The sequence below is a fragment of the Pituophis catenifer genome, unplaced genomic scaffold (assembly GCF_029215685.1).
Source record: "Pituophis catenifer annectens isolate HBS135680 unplaced genomic scaffold, rPitCat1.0.hap2 SCAF_1, whole genome shotgun sequence".
NCBI classification, from domain to species: domain Eukaryota; kingdom Metazoa; phylum Chordata; class Lepidosauria; order Squamata; family Colubridae; genus Pituophis; species Pituophis catenifer.
The window spans coordinates 204,545,789-204,569,811 of NW_027256881.1; the positions used below are offsets into that span (position 1 = coordinate 204,545,789).

Below are 24,023 nucleotides of genomic sequence, written 5' to 3' on the forward strand. Positions count from 1 at the left end.
AGGGTTAGAATTTTCATTGATGCAAATCAGAGGTGGGTTTCAGCAGGTTCTGACCAGTTCTGGAGAACCAGTAGCATAAATTCTGAGTAGTTCGGAGAAACGGTAAATACCACCTCTGACTGGCCCTGCCCCCATCTATTCTCTGCCTCCCGAGTCCCAGCTGATCAGGAGGAAATGGGGATTTTGCAATAACCTTCCCCTGGATTGGGGAGGGAATGGAGATTTTACAGTATCCTTCCCCTGGAGTGGGGTGGGAATGGAGATTTTACAGTACGCTTCCCCTGCCAAGCCTGCCATGCCACGCTCATCAAGCCATGCCACGCCCACCAAGCCACACCCACAGAACCGGTAGTAAAAAAAAATTGATTGGTGCAAATGTAGATATGAAAGTAATAGACATCATCCAAAGAGAATGTATATGAAGTGATATATCAGTAACTCTTCCCTCAAGAAATCTTAAGTCACTTTTCTAAATACGTAGATTTCAAAAGGACTGTTTTTTTAAAAAAAAACAAAACAATAATTAAGCATTTATGCTTTAGCACTTAGACAGGACAAAGTCACTAAAGGCTGAAGAGAATAGATCCTCCAATAAATCCAGGGTAGAAAGGGGAAAAGAGCAGCATTTTAATTTTTTTATGTTTATTTATTTATTTTTAATTCAATACATTAAAACATACAGGAGCAATTAATATGTACTTGCTCCAGATGTAGCATATATTAGAAACTCAAGTAAGGAGTGTTCAGGGGCTTGAAATTTCAAAGCTTTTAAAGATATAAGGATATCAGAAAATTTTATTGGATATGTGGAGAAATTTAGTTATACATGGAACTTACGATTTCATCCCCGCAAAAGGGAAATGCTGTTTGATCTAACAGATCAATAGGCAATACCAAGTACACTCAACCAATGTAACAATATTATATAATTAGATCTGGGATATTAGTTACAATTTGTTCTTTTTTGTGTGTGTTAAACAGAAACCAAATATTTTTAATCATCTCTTCCATTACTGTGATACTGGCAGTTTTATTTATGTTTTTGTACTGTGGGAATGCTCAGACTGTTTTTTTTTAAAAGTTAACCAGAGCAGTTCTGTTCTAAACCCATCAACACCTACTCTCCAGATGGGTAGTGTTAACTAAAATAAACATGACCTTCTCTTGTTGTACATTGTAATAGAATTTGTGATTACATCACAAAAAAAATGTTCTTAAGGATGTCCTCTTAAATTAATTTTAGAAGAGTTTTCACATAAATCCAGAAAAGCAAAATAAAGGCATTATATGGCAGTAGGTGAATTGCTTAATTTACTGGAAAGTAGTAATGTCTGCAAGACGGCATACATTAAAAAAACAAAATACTATTGAATTTCTACTTTAATAAATCAAATGTTTTTGGGTCTTCTCATCATAAAATATGAGAACCTTACATGCACACAAACATACAACCTTTAAAGGCTATAACTCAATTTACTTTTAGTATAAACTGAAGTTTGTTTTGGCTATACACTACATGCATTTCCCTGAAATTAAACAATTCTTTTGTTTTTAGTTTTTCAGCTAGCCCTTTCTTCCTCTGTACCATAAAACACATAGATTGGGAAAAAATAGCTTCTGTAATTTTATATAAAAATACAATAAATAATGCAACAGCCATTTAAGGAAGACTGCATTAAACAAATGGAAATTAATGCCAAAAAACATTCAGCTGAATTATGTTCGTAGGCTTGGATGATGGCAGGAAAAAAACATAGATAATAAAAATAACTTTTCATTAACTTTTAGAAAAACAAAATTTCTTAGCCAAACATGTTCAAGACATAAACAATTAATTTAAAAATGTTCATTAAAAGCAGCATCTCCAAAACGACCTTGATGTTCATTTATGATATATAATTTACACAACTGATAGGAAAGCATTTTTAATTGTTCCTGAGAATGAAAACATGAACCCATATCATTCCCTCTGTTTATAATGTTCAAAGTACAAGGAATGGCCATTAAATAATTAAAGTGGCTTTATGCATATTCAAAAGGATCTTATGGACAGAAGCAGTATGTGATGGGGTAGAATGACAGCAGAGAAGGCAGAAGTAGGCCAATGGTGTTGTGGGACCAGCCAGGACCCCGAGGCTTCTGTGCAATGGCCTGTTGAAGCCTAATGACCATCTTATTCTACCCTATGATTGCTGGACCCTGGAGGATGGCGCTGTAATTATAGGAGTGCTAGACTATGTGCTCATCCCTGAGGCCTATCTACTGTTAAAATATTTAGAGGATAGAAGCTGTGGAATTTTCAGACTTGTCATCTATGAATAGAAGGATTTCATTCCATTTACTATTGAGGGTGGTTGCCTGATGGCTGGGTGAGAGTTGGCATGATTCAGGGTGCACTGTACATGAGTTGGATTGTAATTGAGGTTGCTGGGAGAGGAACTGCTGGGCTGCTAACCGCAGAAGCATTTCAGCAGCCTGGACCCTTTTTGGTGGGTAGATAATTCATAGGAAGAGAACGAGACCTTTGGCCTGGGAAGGAGGTTGTCAGGTAGTTGAGAAAGAAGACATTTCAGGGGGGTTGAGAACAGGCAGAGACATTTAGGTAGTGATGGATGGAAGGAGATATACTATTCTACCATTTATGCTCAATCTAAATCCTGGTCATTGAACTTTCAAAGTCCTGGACTTCTGACTGCTGCTATTAAATAAGGCCTCCATCATATGTGATTTGTTGGGAATGGAGAGAGCGGTTGCTCTCTGTCATCAACCAAAACTCTAGGGCAGTGTAGCTATGATTGTCTGGGGCATTCTGCTGGCAGCCAGAGGTGCTGCTTTGCAGGCTACCGGGCATGAGGCCTTGTTTGTTAAATTGGCTTTAGGAATCAAGTGGGACTGTTAATGCTATACCTCCCTCCCTGCTGCAAAGGAACCTCACTGTCCAGATTGAAGGCAGAGTTCCCCAGTCTTATGGTCTTGGGGGTCTTCAATCTGCATTCCTTTGGGATGGAGTCTGAGATAGCTCAGGAATTCATTGTCACCATGGCAGCCATGACTCTAAACCAGGTCACCGAAGGCCCAAAATATAATGGTGGTTACTATTTGGATCTGGTTTTCCTGTTGGATGAGCGGCAACATGATATGGAGTTGGGGAGATTGTCATCACTCCCCTGCCAAGGGAGATGAGGCGTTGGACTTACCGTGAACGCCGTTTCTCCGGGGGCTGCGGAGTGAGTCAGGAGTGGAATGATCCAGTTGGTCTGGCCAGTCATTGAGTCAAATAGTTTTGGCCACGTCTCCTCGTGCCTCCGTCGCCTCCAGTTTTGTTCGACGAAGCGAGATCTAAAAGACAGCCTCTGCCAAGAGTTAGCAAGAAGTTGTGGAAGAGTCGCAGGCGGGAGGGGCTGACCCACTCCGCAGCCCCCGGAGAAACGGTGTTCACGGTAAGTCCAACGCCTCGTCTCCCTTGGCAGGGGAGTGATGAGGGATAGACTGTGCTTCATACGCCCGGGCAATGCAAGACCGGAGCCAACAACCTATGGTGGCCGAAGATACCTTAGATCCCAATGAGGCGAGTTGAAATGATACAAATAGCGCCTCAGAGCGTCTGTCCGCAAGATGCAGATCTTAATAGCTCTGCGGACATCTAGGGTGTGCCATTTGTGTTCCAGTGGGTGAGCTGGTCTGGGGCAGAAATTTGGAAGAATAATTTCCTGTTCCCGATGGAACCGGGAGTTAATTTTAGGAACAAAGGATGGGTCCAGTCGGAGGACCACTCTGTCCGTGTGGATGATACATAGGTCAGGCCGGATGGAGAGGGCCACCAGTTCCGAAATGCGGCGGGTGGAAGTAATTGCCACCAGGAAGGCTACCTTTAGAGATAGGTACCTGAGGCTCGATGTGCGTAAAGGCTCGAATGGTGGTTCGGTGAGGGCCTTTAGTACTCGTGGTAAGTCCCAGGAGGGATACCGGTGAACTACTGGGGGACGAAGATTCCGAACCCCACGTAAAAACCTGTGAATGGATGGATGATGAGACAGCGGCGTTCCATCCCTGGGCGACAGTACCGTGGAGAGCGCAGCAACATGGCGTTTAAGTGTGTTGAGCACCAGTCCCTTACGGAAGCCATCGTGGAGGAACTCCAGGACCTGCGGAACAAAAGCTGAAAGGAAATTTATCTCACGTGCAGAGCACCGAGAAATGAATACCTTCCAGGTGATACTGTAGAGTCTGATGGTGGACTGTCTCCTGTCCGCCTGCATGACACGAATGACGTCCTCGGAATAGAGTGCCTGTCTCAGAAGGAGCCCCTCAATTGCCAGGCGGTCAGATTGAGCCATTGGGGCTCCGGGTGGTTGACTGCCCCCTGCCTGAGAGACACCGTCTCGGTTGGAAACCTCCAAGGACGCGCTATGGAGAGGACCACAAGGTCCGAGAACCAAAGCCTCCTCGGCCAGTGGGGGGGCGATGAGAATTATGTCCATTTTCTCCGCTAGTATCTTGCGTATCACTCGAGGGATTAATGCTAGAGGCGGAAACGCACAGAGGAGCCCTGTTGGCCAGGGCTGTCTGTCTGGTCCGTCTGTCGCAATGACTATCGGGTGAATGTCTGTGAATACACATACCCTGTCCAGGGCTGGGGATATCCACCAGCGTAATGATCGGCGAACCGACAGAGGCACCCTCAGCTTTGTATGAGAAGCAGCAGTCTTGTTCCGTTGATACGGTAGCAGGAGCCATTGGAGACTGTGTGCTTTAGTCAGGCCCAAGGCACGATATTTATGCAAGATGCCAGTTTCCCTGACAGTTTCGAGAGGGTGAGTTTGGACACCGTCAGCTCCAGGAGGATTTGACGGATGAGTAGTCTGAGATTGTCCCTCCTCTCGTGAGAGAGGAACACTTGTCCCGCCCGGGTGTCGATTATTGCCCTGAGGTGTGTTAAGCGGGTTCGGAGTTCCAATTGGCTCTTGGGTAAGTTGACTAAGAACCCGTGTTCCCATAGGACCTGCAAGGTTAATTGTAGGTCGGCTAGCGCCCGTGGAAGAGTGTGGGCCTGAACTAATATGTTGTCCAAGTAGGCTTGAAGCCATACTGGGACGGAGCGTAAGTGCGCCACAAGGGCCGCTAGGACCTTTGTGAAGCTGCGCGGTGCCGATGCCAGGCCGAATGGGAGGGCACGATATTGCAGGTGTCGCCCCGGATAGCAGAATCTGAGATAACACCGGTGGGCCGGTGAGATAGGGATATGTAGGTAGGCTTCGGAAAGGTCTACGGAAGCTAGGAAGTCTTCTGGCCTGATCCCCTCTAGAATGGACTTCAGAGTGTTCATTTTGAACCTCCTGTAGACAAGGTAGGTATTCAGTGATTTTAAGTTGAGTATCGCTCTCCAGCCCGCAGAGCGCTTCAGCACCACGAAAAGGATTGAGTAATATCCCTGCCTCCATTGGGGGGGGGGTACCTCCTCCACAGCATTGATGTCTAAGAGATATTGGATAGCAAGCTCCATGAGTCTGGGTTTCTGAAGGGAGTTGGAGATAGGGCATGGTACGAAGCGGTTCGGGGGGCTGGAAAGGAATTCCAACGGGAGTCCGAATTCGATGGTATGGATGTGATGCGGGCCCACCTGTCTACAAAGAGGCTCAGCCTGCCTCCTATGGGAGGAGTGGGAATTGAGTCATTTCTGACGATGGAAATAGCGGTTGCCAGTCCCGCAAAATGGCCGTTTTGAAGGGCCGTATGACTTTGGCTTGTCCCGAAAGGAACCCCTGTCCTGTTGGCGAAAGGAGCCCTGGAATAAGAGCATTGGCTAGAGCCCTCCTGGGGAAAGTATCGGGCAGACTGCCTGCGGTAATATGGGGCTGCCCTGCGATCCGCCCTTCTAGTGGCGGAAGGCAAAACCTTCTTTCTGTCCTTGTCCTCAACTAATAAATGTTCGAGGGAGTCACCAAATAACTTAGACCCCGTGTACGGGGCTGATGCGAGTCGCCATTTTGCTTTTAGGTCAGCTGGCCATTGGTGGAGCCATAATAGGCGTCGCGAGGTGACTGATGATGTCATTGCTCTTGATGCGTATTTGGCAGTGTTGTGAGTGGCATCGGATGCAAATTGAGTGGCTGCAATGATCTTGTTAAGGTCCTGGTGGATTCGGACCTCTTGGGCGGGTAAACGTGATTGCAGCTGTTGCAGCCATAGTAGTGAGGAACGGGTGAAGAAAGAGGCCGCAGTCGCGGCCTGTATTGCTCAGGCTGAAGCCCGATGTGTTTTCTTAAAGGACAAGTCAAATTTCCTGTCCTCAGGTTTAAGGCCCTCAGACGTATCACCCGAGATATAGGGGGAAGGAGAGGAAAGGGCAGCCACAGAGCCATCCACAGAGGGTACCTGTAGAATGGTGGTCAGCGAAGGCTCCATATCATAATTGTGACGGTCAGTGCCGCTGGGCGTAGGAAAAGATGATGGATTGGCCCATTGTTTTCAGACCATGTCTGTAAACAGTTTGGGTGCCGGGATGAAAAGTTGTTCGGCAACTGGTTCGGAGAAGATACCGTGGCCGGTTGAAGTTGAAGCAGAATCAGTAAAGGGATCCAAGAGGCCTGAAGTGACTTTCGCCTTGTGCAGCAGTGACTTGAAGAGTCCCTGAGGAAATAGGCCCGTAAAGGCCGGAACATCCGGAGAAGCACCTTTGTCATCAGAGAGATCATTATCTCTCTGTGGCTCGTCATCCAGGCCGAGGTCAGCGCTGCCCCTAGATCTCGTTGGGGACCTATCAGGGGATCCAGTGAGGCTGGCAGAAGGCGAAACTCGGGTGCATCATGAATGAAGGCTTTCCGAAACCGCAGAAGCTGAGTGGTGTTCCTGGATGGCCGCAGCAATGCCATGTGAGATGGCCCTGGCAATCAAATTTTGGATCTTGCAATTCCAGCGAGTTAGAACGCTGGGCAGGTGGTGGTGCCAGTGGTTCCTGAGGGGTAATTGCGCAAGCGAAGGGGTCCCCTTTATTCTGGTTCTTGGAAGGTGGAGAATCAGAACATTGCTGGTCAGTTCTTTCTGGGGACAAAGCTCTGGAGAGGTCAAGGTTATCATCAGCGTCCGGGTCAATAGAACCAGAGTGGGCACTTGAAGTGGAAGCCTCAAGATCAGCTCTCTCCCTTTCTGCTTGCAAATATTGATGCTCCAGTGCCCTTTGGCGACATTGGAGGTCTTTAATTTCAGTCTGCGATTGAGATTTTTTGCCAGAAGCAGACTTGGAAGTGGCCTTGTGGTTGGTCTCGGTCTTGTTATCAGATGACCGTTCTGCCATTGAGATGTTGGCTAAAAGGGCGAGGATAATAGCCTGCGCTGCTGATGAACAATGGACGGCTTCTCCAGGTATCTGGACACACCAGTACCAGAGGGGCTGATAAATGGTCGAAAGCAAACTGCAGTGGCAGAATTGTAATTAATTTTTTTTAAATGGCTGCCTGAGGTGGAGATGTGGTAACAAAATGGCCACCCCAAAGGAAGCAAGGTGGCAGCCCATGGTGATTCTACTCACTCCATAATAAGGCTTGACCACCCAGCTCGAAAGGCTACGTTGGCCGCCAACAACAACAAGGTAAGAACCCTTTGATATAGGTTGAACTTCTTCGTAGGAGTGTGACAGCTTTCGTGATCGCGCTAGAAAGAAATGGCCGCCGAAAACATCGACTCAAAATGGCGACCGCTGGCGTGATATTGGAGACGCGATAATGGCCGCCATTGGTGAGGTTCCAGCAGCTATCGGCTGAGGGAACTGCTGAATCGAATCGCCTGCTGGTGCTGCAAAAATAGCTGTCACTTAATGCAAGCGGCGAAGCGATGGGAGCGCTAGCACTGATTAGCTGTGGAGCGGGCGGGTAGTGGCGGCGCGGCGGTGGCGTTTTCAGCCTAAAACTGAAGTGGCCAGCTCGCACAGCGCAGAAACCTCAATCTTCAATTTGAAGCAAAAATAACGTTGACAGTGCGTCAGGAGTGAGAAGACTCGAAATTCCGTCTGGTCAGATCACTGAGTCGAATAAAACCGGAGGCGACGGAGGCACGAGGAGGTGTGGCCAAAACTATTCAACTCAATGACTGGCCAGACCAACTGGATCATCCCACTCCTGACCCACTCCACAGCCTTCTGGGAGAATTTCTCATCTCCTAAAAATGCTCTGTGCCACTCCTGATTATGGAGAGGCTGAACCTACTCGACTGGTTCTCCTCAGGGGCTTAATGAAGCCAGAGGGAAAAAGGAATTATTCAAGAGTTAGGGTTGCACAAACTGACTGAGACTTTGGTTGTCACTTGAGATAAGACGGCAGCTTGGGCTTTGGACTTGATTATTCCTATATTGCCTTCCTCCCCAGTGCCATGCAGCCTGAAGCTATCCTTAGTTTACAGAGGAGCTGGGAAAGATGAAATGTACTAGAGGACTGGCTCACGGATGAGCAGTGAACCTGATTTTCTTTGGACTAGAGCCACTGTTGCAGCAATAAGGTTGAATCTCCATACAATTGTCCAGCAATCATGGTGAGTCCTCCAAACTCCCTTGGAATGGAAAACAAATCCCAAGCTTTTAAAGGCATGGGTTTGCTCTGTTGGGTTCCACTCTTACATTCCACCTTATAGCTTAACCTTTTTGGCAAAGGCTATGATTTCAGATTTTCGGAAGAACCTCCCTGTTCTGTATGCAATATCAGACTACATCATTCATCACATTTCTAAGCCATGTAGAAGAATGGGCAACAAGAACTGTATCATCTGAATGCAATATTGGGATCTAGTGATAGTTTGAGCTGTTCAACAATTCAATTATGGAATTAATAAATTAAACAGGGCAAGGGCCAGAAGGCATTCCTTCTGCACATGTCTCTCATGTGTATCATTAGAAAACAGCATTGATAGCTACATATTATTCTCAAGGAGGAATGGATGTCAAACTTCTGGATCAAATAAAGACGCTGCTTTATCCATCATACTATTTCTGAGCTATTCCCACAAAATCCTTCTGGCTATAGAAGACAAATTTAAAGTCCTGAAATACCACATGAAATGGGAGTTTTAAATTGTACACAGACTTCCAAACAAGGTAGTACACTACCAGAATATGATCTACAGTTACTAGTTATCCATTCTTATCCACAGATGGTCACCCTATCTTACGGAGCTACTGTGTGGAAAAGATAGGAGGGAACTCTACCTATTTTACCTTGAATTTCTAAATGAAAAGCCCTGACAGTTATATATATCTAACTATCTGATGTCAATTCTGAAACTGACCTGACCGGAGCCATTTTGAAGCTTCAGCGTTGCCATACTGGAGCTGAGGGATAGAGAGGGGGAAATAGACATAGCTGGGGTTTTGTAGCCAAAACAAAATACTTTCTCCTGGGAACCAAGGACATCCCATAGGTGGTCAGAGAGAGAGGAGGACTGAAGTTATCAGACAATCGGATGACACCTTGACTGTTTGTTTGGGAAAGGAGAATTTTTTTTTACTTTTAATTAGGTGAAAACCGTAGGAACCTTCAGAGTTGGTTTTCACCAGAACTGTGCCAATATGATATATCCAATAAAACTATTCTTTGAGGAATCTACCTGCCTCAGAGGTTTTTTTTGCTATGGGTGTATTACCTGGAATCCTGACATCTGGTTTATATAGCATTCATGTGGTATATATTAATCTTCTATAGTTTAACTTACATGTTTGAGAGGAAGTACGATAAAGACAGGGGTGGGGGAGAGAAATTGGGATTGTTTATGTATACAATCAAAAATGTTAACAAAATAACCTACCTTTCTTTGAGAAGACCCTGCTCTAATGACAATCCACAGTTTGGAAGTAATTCCAGCACTATTTCAAAACTATTCAGCTTAAAATGTTCATAAAGCCTCAATAGTAAGTCGCTGCAACCAGCTGCCTGCATCTATTTAATAGGAACCCTGACTGAGTTACCCAAAATATAAATGTTCTAAAGAAGATTTAGATATACATTTTTAATTCCAGTTGGTAGGGATTGTTACAATTTGGGTTTTTACATCCCTGGAGAAATTGACTTGTGGCATTACAGGTTTGTGAACAGAATGGCAATGAGTGCAAGTAATTAAAAATGGCTGCTCCAAGAATACTGCTTCAGTGAACTGCTCCAAATAAACTGCATTTTTCGGGGAGATACATTTTTCCAGTACATACTGGTTATGACTCCATGCTTTATCTTAAAGCAAGAACATTTTTCAAAATTTGTGAACTTTTGGTAAATTCAGAGCAGTGTTAATGGTTTCCCAATACTAGTTAAGCAGAAATAATTGAGCCACAAACATTATTTTTAAATTCAGTATCAAAAATGATCAGCACAAGAATCTTATATGCTGGAGGGGTGAGACAGGTCACTCTCTCCTGCCTTCTCAGTGTTAAGCTTGTCCCATAATGGTTCTTTGCTTCTCTTTCATTGATTCCAGGTGGGAAATTACACTATCATTATTTGTCAGTTTGCTACCACCTTTCAACCTCATGATCTAGGCTGCTAAGGGCACTAAAACACCACCAACTGCTTACAAGTTATGATAGGTGAATATGACCCTGCAAAATATATTTTATATTTTTCTTTTATTGAAAAGTGGATGGGAGAAGAAAGAAGATTCTTGACTAGGTCAAGGTTCTAATAAGGTTTGCTTGTCTTTACAGTGTTTCCCGATTTCATGATGTGCAAATGAATGGTACGTGCTATAAAATACATTGTGGACCATGAGCTGTGATGGTTTTCAATTGGGTGTAGATAAAATACTGAAAGGTTTCCGAAAACTGCATAGCTAAAGCTGTACTGTCTTTGGAAACCTTTCCTCCCTCATTTTTGAAGTGGCATGTGGGGGGAATTAAGAAGCACCCCTTTGGTGGCAAGTGTGAGCGGGCTGCCAAACATCTGAATTTTGATTATGTGACTGCAGGGACACTGCTAGAGCCATAACTTTGGGCATAAGTCGCAAGTCCATTTTTTCAGCATCATTATAATTTTGAATGGGCGTTGAGAGAAGGGTCATAAGTCATGGACTACCTGTATATTAAATATGGTAGATATAGGAAACTTTTAATTCCTCTACAACAAGAATAGGGCTGGAGTACCAGACATTCTATCAATCTTTTTGCAGATTCCACTAACTGTGCAAGCTACTGTCTGACATTTTGTTAAATGCTTGTATCAAAAATTCTGACAACAATCTTGGCAGATAGCCTATAGATGATTTTACCTTTGACCATCAGACTATGCAGTCTGGTTTCATAGGAAATTAGGTAAATTGGTATCTTAGAAATGTATTCTGAAAATTGAAATTTATAGTGATGTTTCCCTGGATATGGCACAATTTAAATTTTTCACCAATTATGAACTTACATATTTCATTATCAAGTGGATTGAAGCGTGCAGTTCTTGTTCCTTTGCTAGAAATATTACAAATGGAATTATTTCCTCATCTACCAAAATTTTGCTTGGGACTTATTAAGGATGCCCTTTGATTCCATTTATATTTAATTTAACACTGAAACCATTGGCCTATCTTGCAAGGCAACTGAAGGACATTCTGGGTATTAAAATGGATGAGCATGAATCATTATTATATGCCGATTGTATATTTGGTCTTATTGTTAATTGGGAACATTCCATACCGATATTTATTAAAATAGTATGACAGATAGGAAATTATCACATTATTTAATTAACTGGATTTAATCTCATATTCTTCCTATAGGGTCTAGTGCATTTATGGAAATTTAAATATCTTAGAATATTTCTCCCAGAAGCAAAATATTTTTATTATGTAAATATTTTAAAATATTTATCTTAGATTAATATTCATATACAAAGATGGTAAAAATCTCAATTACTTAAAAATTGACATAGGAAATCAAAAGGATTCCCAAGCCATGGTAACCTCAGCAAGTATATAATCACGTGAATATTCTTGTATTTTTGCATCTTGTCTGCAAACATAGCTCATTCATTTGACATATAAAACAGCATATTACCCCTTCTGTTTGTAACAATTATGATTAGGACAAGAAGTTAAATTATTAACATGTGACTTCCCATTTTACATACAACAGTAAACTATAAATTTGTGGAACCTGTAGGCAAGGCTATCTTAAAGAGTTTGCACCCACAGGCCGAAGTCTCACTTATATTTTGGCATGTTGAATTTGAGGTAGTAATAGCTGAACAGTACTCATTTTCATAAGCTACAAATTGTCAAGTGCAAGAAATCAGGGTTGTTCAAGTAAGTAGAAGTTTATTTTATGCCATTTCTAAACAAGAAACTGAACTACTAATAGTCCAGGGAAATTGGTGGTAGATAAGAACCAATGGAATTCAAAAGGGGCTGGACTTAGATCTCTTGTGGGTGCGAAGGGACTCCAAACTAATGATGTACTTTATCCCTCCCTCGGGGGCTCATCCTGGTAATCTACACAAATTTCATCAACATAATGCTTTACATATCCATTTTAATTAATCATGAAAGTATGGGCATTATTTTAAGGTATTTCCTACCTCCAGACATATTTGATTGTTTTGTTGACTGAAAGTTCAGAGTTTGTTAACATAATAGAAGAAATATTGAATGAGAAGTATTCAAGCCAAAAGCCTCAGATTCGATAATTGTATTTACTTTTAATCTCTTGCACTCTATACCTCCTTTCTCAATTATAAAAACTTGTTATTTATAATTAGTGAGATTTCTGGTTAAAAAAAATTACTGCTTCTGAATTTTGACAGATTACATAAATTGTACATATGAAAAATTGACATAATTTCATGGTAATGTTTTTCCCCCCTCAAGCTTCCATTATCTTAATCATGTGGACAGCCACCTACTCAAAGAAAAATAATCATTACCAGTTGTTTATAGTAGCAGGTGTTAGGTTTAAAATATAGTGGTGTGGTGATTCTGAATTTACAAACCTAATCAAGCTGCAGAAATTTATTTGGAAAGTATTGAAAAAGCAAGAAGCCTGCCTGAACCTATGAAAAGCTGAATTATTTCAAGTTTTCTTTTAAGGTTGATGAAGCATTCAAATACCTCTAGATCATATGATTCCATGTTATTCTAAATAGGCTACATTTACAAAGTTCTCTAGTGCAACTATTAGAAAAATAGCAATATATAAGCAACAATAGTCAATCTGAATTAAAAGTAGATTAAAACAAATTTATCATTAGAATAATCTGGGTTTGATGTTTTTTGACTTGCTTGTGAATGATTTGGTGCTTGTCTGATGATTTCCAATATTCTAAAATGGTTAGCACAAAAAAAAATCAATTTTGGGAAATGGACATTAAACTGGTAAATTAATTCAATAGGAGAAAATGCAAAGTGAATGGCGAATGGATCCATAATAACAGTAATAATAACAACATTCATGCTTCAACTTGGAAAAGCATCTACATTATGACCATATATTTATCTTACATTTTTGGGAAGTATTAAATCAAATCAAAACTATGGTATCTGGTAGGCTATATGTTATTTTTAATATAAACTGGTATACTTTAAGCATATGGAAAGAGAAAATGAAATGATGGTTCAGTTTGGTATTGTGAAGGCAATGTTTGGGGCTTATTAAGAAAAGAATCTAAAATAAAATCATAGATATCATGACGCACAAAAGATTACACAAATCCCAAAATACTGTGTTAGGTTATGATCACTAAATCTCAAAAGGATGATTTAAGAGGTATGTATTTTTCAGAGTATAAGACACACGTTAGTTTTTGGGAAGGAAAATGGGTGGGGGGGAATTCTGCATACCAGGTATTCATCTGGCTAGTCCCAGAACATTAGTTTGCTTGCTGAGTTTGAGGTTGGGGTTGGTTGGGGCTGTGCTTCTAAAGCACAGCTGATTGTCGGAGGGAGCAGCAATTAGAAAAGCAGGCAAAGCACGTAAGATCGCTTCGCTTGCGTTGGGGCTGAAAAACAGCTTCAAAAGCACAGCTGATAGTCGGAGAGAGCTCCAGTGACTAAAGCAGGCAAAGTGTGGAAGGGGTAAGAGATGGCAGCAGCTGTTCTGGGTAGCCATTTTGGGCACTGCGCGGGGTTACATTCAGAGTATAAGACGCACCCAAATTTTCAGCCTCTTTTAGGAGGAAAAAATGTGCATCTTATACTCCGAAAAATACGGTAGGCAACATCCCTACAAGAAAAGATTAGATAGATTCTAGACCAGTGATGGCTAACCTTTTTGTCCTTGCATGCTGAAAGTGTGTGCACAGGTGCCCACGACAACATGTGTGTGCTTACACCAATACAATGCGTGCATGACACCCCCCTGCGCATGCACGCGCTATCCCCCTGCGTGCGCTTCCCCCACCCCGCACGCGCGACCCCCCTGTGCCCCGTTTTGGACCTAGCAAGCCTCCCTGAAGCCTCCTGGGACAAAAAAAGGGACGCAGGGGGCATACTGCCCCCCCATGCTCCCCCCACCCTTCCCCACATGCCTATGCTGTTACAGGTGTTATGTCTGCCTCGTATGCAGCTTTATTCCTCTCTAGCGTTCATCTCCATTGTTCAGTGATGCATTTCCTACCTCTCTAGGATTTACCTCTATCTGCTCCTGTGAGGCATTGTTTCATGGCTTGTATACTGTTTTAACTGCATTTTGATTAAACAATAGTGCTTCAGAGACCTGAAAATCAGGTGGCCGGCGGGAGGCCCACGCGCAGAGCTCAGCTGGGGCGAGGGCTCACATGCCAGCAGAGAGGCCTACACATGCCACTTGTGGCATGCATGCCATAGGTTCGCCATCATGGTATTAGACTTATTGCCTTTCAGTTCAAGCCACAGATCCGTATTGTATCCAATACTGAGCTGTAAGATGGTTCTAAAGTCTGAAAATCAGAATATGCTTGTATCAGTACATTAGTTTCCAACTCTTTCATAGGCACACAGTCAAAACAATTGTTGAGCTTAAGAAACAAACTCATTCTTTTTAACACATTTCTAACAGAAACGAGAATGATCTGGAACTGAAATTATAAATTTGTTATAGATTTTGCACAGAGGCAAATGTATCCATGTTTCAAGTCAAAAGTTAATTTAATAGTGCAGAAGTTAATTTAATAGTGTAGATAATATTTGTTGCTATTAGCAAAACTACATTGATGTGATTTAGTGAATTATCCTGTGGGGCCACATCGCTTTGTTGAATCCCTGAATAAATCAAATAACAACAACATTTTAAGAGCAGAAAGAGACAGACTTGAGATGTCCAAGATCAATTGTGCGCATTGTAGTGTGTGTGTTCTCTACAAATCCAAAGGCCACAAGCAGAGGTGAAAATAATTGTGGGTGGAGATACTTCTAGAATTAAGGAATAAAGGAGGTTCAGAACAGCTGCCCATCCTATAAATCTGTTTTCTATAGCAGAATGATTGTCAAAATATAGCTATTCAAAACGAATGAAGTTCATGCTTTTCTCTTCCACTGCTGTGCTTTCATTTAAAGCAAGGGAAGCTGGAGGGTTTTGTTAGTGATCTACTGCAAATCACGGAGAGAACTGCCAGTGACAATTCCAATCTGTCACATGTATTCCCTACTACAGAGCTAAATCCATGATTCCCAGGTAGCTGGCAAGAAAATGGCCATGAAATAATGCTGAATGTGGTATTTATAGATTGAAAGATTTTCATAATTCATGCTGCTGAAAAAAAATAAAGGTTTATTTGAAAGAAGTAGCTGACAATTTGAAAATTAAATATGGATGGATACCTTGTGCTTGCAATGCTTGGCGATTCTGCTCCAAGCCGGCATCTTTCTAACTGACTGGCAACAATTTGCCTTTCCACTTCAAGTTCTCTGGTGAGTCTTTGAAATTGGAGTTCCTGTAATTAAAAACAATTTAAAATATATTTAGATAATGGTCAAATAAAATAAAAACTGGTTCACACATATGAAAAGATTCTACTGAGATAGATATCAATTATATGTAAAGCACTAACTTGTCTTTCATCTAAAAATGAAAGTTAGGGACCCGTGGGTAAGAACTGACTTTCATCGCTCAAAAGTTGAAGTCTGGAGATTCCCAGCTCCTGAAAAATGCCAGGTGGTAGGATCATGCTACACCTATTCTTGGTCCAATGGCCTAGATACACATACAAATTACTTTACGACTTGAAATGAGTTTATTATAATTAGTTTTTCCTATTATAAAAGTTTCTCCCTCTATGTTTTTGGTTACAGAATGTACAATAAATTCAGTAACTGCCTTAAATGATAAGCAATGCTTATACAGGTAATCCTCGATTTACAACAGTTCATTTAGTGACCATTCAAAGTTACAACAGCACTGAAAAAAGTGACTTATCACCATTTTTCAGTTACAGCCTTTACAGCATCCCCATGGTCAGTGATCAAAATTCAGATGCTTGGCAACTGGTTCATATTTATGACCACTGATGTGTCCCAAGGTCATGTGATCACCTTTTGCGGCCTTTTGACAAGCAAAGTCAATGGGGAAGTTAAATTCACTTAACAACTGGGTTACTAACCTATCAACTCCAGTGATTCACTTAACAACTGAGGCAAGAAAGGTCATAAAATGGGGCAAAACTCACTTAACAAATGTCTCACTTAGCAACAGAAATGTTGCTCAATTGTGATCGTAAGTCAAGGACTACCTATACTACCGACTATCTGGCTCCACTTGGGTTTAAGGCAAGAAACAGAACAGAGGATATTAAACCTTGCTTCCTGGTGCATATAAGGAACATCTCAGAAAATCTTTTCCTAATTTTAAATAAATGGGTTACTTATTCTGATGGATTCTTGGCTGATTCACCTTAAGCTTTCATCAGTAAACCAGGTTTGTAATTACAGCTACTGTCTGTGCATTCACTTCTCCCTTTCCAACCAGGAATCAAATAAAATATCTTATCCTCAGACAACTGTAAAAACGCCAATTGAAACAACTGAAAAAATATACCTATAAAGGTATAATATTGTCTCAACTACAAATCTACTTTGCTTCACCAAAACACAGGGATTGAATTTAGTTCAGTGGAGATGTAAGTTGTGCCCAGTGATAGCCAATCATATATAAATATTTATTTATTTATTTATTAGATTTTATCCCATCTTTATTATTTTATAAATAACTCAAGACTGCAAACATACCTAATCTTCCCCCTCCTCCTATTTTCCCCAAAAAAACAACCCTGTGAGGTGAGTTGGGCTGAAAGGGAGTAATTGATCCAAAGTCAGCCAGCTGATTTTCATACCTAAGGCATGACTAGAACTCATAGTCTCCCGATTTATAGCCCAGCACCTTAACCACTACACCAAACTGCCTCTCAGTAATAAAGTAAACTGAACAGGAGCAAAAGCAGTACAGTAACTAGGAGCAATATTACAGGACAGATAGTCCCTGACTTATAGCCATTTATCTAGCAAGCATTCAAAGTCATGATCGCACTGAATAAAGGGACTTATGACTCGTCCTTATACTTACGACCATTGCAGTGCCACCATGGTCAAATGATCACAATGTGAGTGCTTGACAACCAGAATGTATTTATGATGGTTGCTGCATCCCAAGGTCATATGAACACCTTTTGTGACCTTCCCACATGGTTTCCACTAAGCAAAGATGGAGGAAGCTGGATTCACTTAACAACATGTGATTCACTTAAGATTGTAAAATCAGGCACAACTCACATAACAACTGCACTGCTTAGCAACAGAAATCCAGGTCAAGGATTTGTAGGTCAAGGATTGACTACCTGTGCAAAAAATCACTACATAGCATTAGAAGTGGGATGCTATGTACATATTTTTACTACCCACTGCAAATCAGCTGTTTTGGGAAGAGTTCCATAATCAGGATGTTTAGCCAAGTTATTATAGATAGTCCTCACTTAATGAGTGGTTGCTCAATGAGCAATCGCTCAACGACACTTCAAAGTTATGACAGACCTCTCCAGCACTTATTACTGTATTTTCATTATTTCACTGTTTATTTTATTGTTTCACTATTTTGCTAGTGTTATGTTTACACTTCTTTGCATTTCTTTTACTATTGTAATCTGCCTACGAGTAGCCCCATGGTGAGACAGGCAGCAAATAAATTTAATGAACAAATAAATAATGGCTTATTAATACTGGTTATTATTTTTATTATGCTGTATGTTACATGCATTGTTGTAACTTTGCAATCTGTTTATATTAAACTAAGGGGCATAAAAATATCTGTAATAAATAATGCCTGCTTAGATAAAATGGAAAGTATTTTGACAGCATACCTTGATTCATTTCATTCATATTTGTAAGTCTTCATGACAGACGATACTTTTTAAAAATTTGTACTGTTATTCTTAAACAAAAGTTCAATGCAAACAAGAGCATTCATAATCCCAAAATTTTATTATTTTGCTCCCTTTCTTGAACTATTGAGAAATGTTGAGTATCACCCAAAAGGAATATTAATCTATTAAAATATGACAATGTTTTTCTCTGTATCTTGTAACAGCTCTGAAACAAGCGTTTGCTTTATATGGTTGGTTTTACCATAAACCTTCTGGAACATTCACTTGTATTATTATTTTTGCTTTTAAAATGTTCTGAATGCTATAAGAAAAGAATATGGCAGGATAGTAACAAGAATTCATATATTGCAGATATTCAACAATAATGCACTTCATAGCATTGGTGAACTAGATTAAAAAATACCAGAATGTACTCAATATCATAATTCACTCCTAACCGCAGTTATTGACACATGGAGAACAAGGAAAATTATACTGCATGGACATCAAAAGAAAAACATTTCATATTTGGAATTTATCCTTAAAAACAACAAAGCAATTTTCAATCAGGTTACTTAGTCATAAATGATTTCAGATTAACAAAAACAAGACGAGTTCACACATAATAACAAATTTTGTTGCTTTTATTTAGAACAGTACTCAAGTTAGTATTGGAAAGTTTCAAGTTTAAAAAAGTCTTTGCTAAAGCACTTTCCTTCTAAGCACATATAATAAAGACCAAATGTTCATCTTGAATAAAATAACAAATTAGTCCAAACAATTAAGGACAGACATTTTTGTAGTTTACCCCTTTACTAAGGATAATTCTATGGCAGATAGATCAAATGAACTCTAAACACTGATACCCCATATAATCAATCCCTCTTGATCCAAGACATTACTGCAACCTAGACTGTCCTTATATTACCTCTGATAGCTCTAATTTTTTCTTGCAATTAAAATAATAAACAAAGGAGGTGGTTTAATTCTAGCTGAATTATTAAAGACTTTTATTCCTGGATTCCTGTACTGGTTTCTTTACACATTCATGGTGTTCCTTCCATCTAACAATGACCTAAGGATTTTCTTTCACTCTCTCAATCACAGTGTCCATTTATAAGAAAAGTGATAAATCTAACTTGTCCCAGAAGTTTCTTTTTTTTAAAAAAATATCAAAATAGGCTTTGTAAGCTTATTTACAAAACTCTTGCAGATGATCCTTAGAAAGGATGGTTGTGAATATAAATGTGGTGTATGAATGGCTGTTGAGTTTGAAGGTTTGATCCTCCACTTTTGAGTACAGATACATCTTATGAAAGTTTTCAGAAATAAAATAAACATATAGTCTAAAAATACACACTAAAGAAAATGATCAGGGATAAAAAGTTATTGCTCATCAAGATCATGAAACATGTATTTTTAAGAAACAAAATGCAAATAAAAATGCTCCTATTATCTGAGGTAGCTAGTTTTTTTAAAAAAAAATTAAAAACCCTATTATTCGAAGGAAGGAAGGAAGGAAGGAAGGAAGGAAGGAAGGAAGGAAAGAAGGAAGGAAGGAAGGAAGGAAGAAAATAAGTAACCATGGCCAGAGAAAATCTTTTGTATTGGGAGTGTATTAAAGCAAGTAAACAAAGGCTCAATTGCCATCATTATTTCAGTTTCTCAAACTTATTTATTATTAGTATTATGGATGAAATATTTATGCCAAAATAATGTCCAAAGAAAAAATTATTTGCCTGTTTGCCCCAACCCTGCTTGCATCTCCTTGCATTCATCACCCCAACCCTGCTGGCCTACTGTAAAACCATGAAGATCTGATTATGACCTTGAGTTGGTGCCTCAAGCGTATTAAGGGCCCTGTGTCTTGGCTATTTCACTTGGTAATCACATATATTTATTCTCTATTGTTTTAATTATTTGTTTTTTTTATAATGTACACTGCCCAATGTCACTTATTGAGATGGGCAGCTATAGAAATTAAATATTTTTTGTGAACACAGCAACTACTGATACCGTAATGAATTTATTACCTTGTAATAGCAATAGAACTTAGACTTATATATCGCTTCACAATGCTTTATAGCCCTCTCTAAGTGGTTTACAGAGTCAACATATTGCCCCCAACAATCTGGGTTTTCATAATACTCTTGAATATTTTGTAAATCTTGATCTAAGTAACTATAAGCTAAGGAGGATTGTTAAAAGAGGAAAGAGAAACACGCTAGAGATTTCGTATTTGGCATTCACACGTAAAAATAATCTCTCTGTCATACATTCTTTTTGACCTACACCAGGGGTGTTCACCCCTGGCAATTTTAAGACCTGTGGACTTCAATTCCCAGAATTTCCCAACTAGCCATGCTGGCTAGGAAATTCTGGGAGTCGAAGCTCACAACTAGATGGCTAGATAACAGCTACATATCTAGACAATGGCTAGATTATATATGTTGCAACTGGAAGGACGACTTTATTAACATATCTTGCTTAAAAGCTTAAATCTACTTTGAGTCTCAAGCTTGACTGACTCCCAGTGATTTCATGAACATGTCAATGCATTTTTCTTGACAATAAAAATTTCTCACTCCTACTAATGCATGCCGACCTTCCTCATTTATCAGCAGGAAGACTCAAATCCAGGAAATCCCCACTGGCACTTGCACAACACCTGCTGAAGAACTTTAACATAGATTCCCTATGGAAAATCAAATGGGTCGCTGAACACCCAGACATAGGAAGACATATAAATGATCTCACAAAAAAAGTGCCAGGGTTTGAAATATCACGTCAGCAATGGACAATCCTAAATAGGATTCACATCTCATATGGCGTCTGCCGAGACTCTCTGCATAAATGGGGCATATTATCCTCCCCTCAGTGTGACTGTGAGGTCCCACTTCACACTGTAGATCGCATTGTGACCAGCTGTACGCTGAGGGCATATACCGGTCTAGTATCTGATTTTTTAAATATAAACGATGCTGCACATCAATGGTTAGATGGCCTTGACATTGGTATTTGAACATAGATCTTTTTAACACTCATATTTAATTGTGTTTTATTAATCTAGATGAAATGTTAATATTGCTAGTCCATGTATGATATGCCATACATTAAATAAATCTTGATAACAGTATAGAGATGCCTTGACATTGCTTTGGTAAAGAATGGTTGACTTCAGCCTAGTTTACAGTTTTCATATTTTGTAGTGTTCCCCCATCTAAGTATTAACTGGGTCCAACCTTGCTTAGGGATTGTTGTTTTTTGACATCATTAATATTTGATAATGCCAATCATGAACGTTAATTTCTTTTTTTTAACAATTTCATTCTGCAGTTCTTATTATAGGCAGTTTTTTTGCTATCCAGCTTATTCAATTTTGATAATACAGGTAGTCCTTGAGTTACAACAGTCCATTTAGTGACCATTCAAAGTTACAATGGCATCTAAAAAATTGACATAATCAGTTTTCACATTTACAACCTTTGTAGTATCCCCTTGGTCATGTGATCAAAATTCGGATGCTTGGCAATAGACTCATATTTATGACGGTTGCAGTGTCCTGAAGGTCATGTGATCTCCTTTTGTACCCTTCTGACAAGCAAAGTCAATGGGGAAGCCAGATTCACTTAATAAGTTTGATTAATTTAACAACTACAGTGATTCGCTTAACAACTGTAGCAAGAAAAGTTAAAAAATGGGGCAAACTCATGTAGCAAATGTTTCATTTAGCAATGGAAATTTTGAGTTCAATTGTGGTCCTAAATCGAGGACTACCTGTACGTGCTCTACCACCTTGATGAAAAGCTGTGTATAAGGAATTATTCACCTGAGCACTTCTAGTAGTTTTAAGTGGCTGTGGTATAGCAACCTTCATTATTTTGCAAAGAGGAATTCACTAAAATAAAAGGTTCACTGGAATTTAAAAGGTAGTTCAAGAGGCAAGAGCAAACAATAGTTTGAGGTAAATAAAAGTAAATGTATTGGAAAACATTCAACTCTGGACTCCCTGCCATATAAAAGAAGTATTTCATTGTCAACAAGTGACATGGCAATATCAATAGAAATCTAAATATTCAGAAAAACCATATTATTATGTAATGCATTTGATTCTTTCTCTTCAAAACAACAGAAAAAACACCTTTTAAATCTATAATTGCACACCTGGTCTAAAGAAAATATGCTTGCTTCTCCTTTAAATCCATCTTACACTTCCCAGTATATCAAATTAAAACTTATTTGCCAAAGAAAACTTTAAATGTTAGTTTTAAAATTATTTCATAATGCTCCCATTAAGTATTATAAACTTAATAATAATAATAATAATAATAATAATAATAATAATAATAATAATAATAATAATAATTATTATTATTATTATTATTATCCATAAGATCCATAAGATCCATAAGATCCATAAGATCCCTAGTTCCTTAGTTTAACTGTACAATCTAAGCTCATACATAACAGAAAGAAAAAATCTACTGTATATTTCAGGATACATATATAACCACCACACCATGGTAACTGATTGATCTTATTTATTTATTTTTTCCCAGATTTATTAGCTTTGTTAAATGCCTTTGCACCTTTTTCTTTGTTAGGACATGTCAATGAAAGTACTAAATTCTTCTGTTTTTATCTATTCAAATCTCTCTTTTCAATGTACAGTATATTCAGTGGAATGAATGAACACACAGACATACACAAACACACAGTACACATTGCAGGAATGAGAAGAAAGTGAGGAGGAGGAAAAAGCCATTCTGAGGGAAGCTGTAAAGTTTATGGAGGTTGAAGTGGTATTTTCCTCTATTCAAGGTCTGTTTCAGACATTCCCAGAAAGGACAAGCTGCTTGCTGCTTTTCTTTTCTCAAAGTAGTTATAGGGTTTTTTGGTTTCCTACTTATGTGACTAGAAGAGAAGGAAGGCTAGAAAATCAAGATCATCACTCCCTTCCTTTCAATCATTTATCTAGGTAAAGGAATCTGCCTTTTCTCTTGGAACCAATCTGAAGAGCTTGTGTAAATTCTTTTGAGATAATTTTAGATAAAAAAAATGAAGATGACATGATAAGCCAGAGAACATTCTTCCATTTGACATTCACCATAAAAATACCCTGATGGCCCCTGAGAAACCAAAGTGGTATTGGCAACTACATCTTAGCAATAATTTCAATGAACATGATTTATTGGAAACTTGTCCAATTGTCCAACTGTGCATGCATTGTTATTTGCTCCTGGTAGAACTTTGGAGACTGTCAAGGCCATTGGAATGGGTTTCTGCCAGACCACCTGAGGTTAATAACACCATTGATTATAGCAACTCACATCTTGTGAATACTGTACACAGAACACAGTTTGCCATGAAAAACTGATGCTCTATACCAGTGGTGTCAAACTCAAATAGAAACAGCGGCCACTAGTTTTGTTGTATGCTGCTGCTGCTGCTGCTGCTGTGTGTGTGTGTGTGTGTGTGTGTGTGTGTGTGTGTGTGTGAATTAATGTATCAACATATTAAAATCTGATAGGAACTAGATACAACTGATACATAAAAAGAAGAATTTGATTATTTGTTTTCAATATTTAAATGTATTTACATATTTTTGAGAGTATAAAGTGTACAAACACAAACATTCCACACCCCATTCTGGCTTCTTCCCACCTACTACCATATTATCACACAAACTACCTCCTCCTCCCATTTACACCTCCCTCTAATGTTCCCTCTAATTTCGGACATTCC

General features: G+C 39.7%; 1 protein-coding gene across 2 annotated transcripts in view; it reads right to left on the reverse strand.

The window, feature by feature from the left end:
• PKP4 (plakophilin 4) overlaps positions 1-24,023 on the reverse strand; it is a 165,008-nt gene that overhangs the window by 81,794 nt on the left and 59,191 nt on the right. For both annotated transcript variants that reach the window (XM_070941223.1, XM_070941138.1), the window contains exon 3: positions 15,748-15,860. In XM_070941223.1, the coding sequence (XP_070797324.1) occupies positions 15,748-15,860 (113 nt within the window). The remainder of the gene's footprint in view (positions 1-15,747; positions 15,861-24,023) is intronic.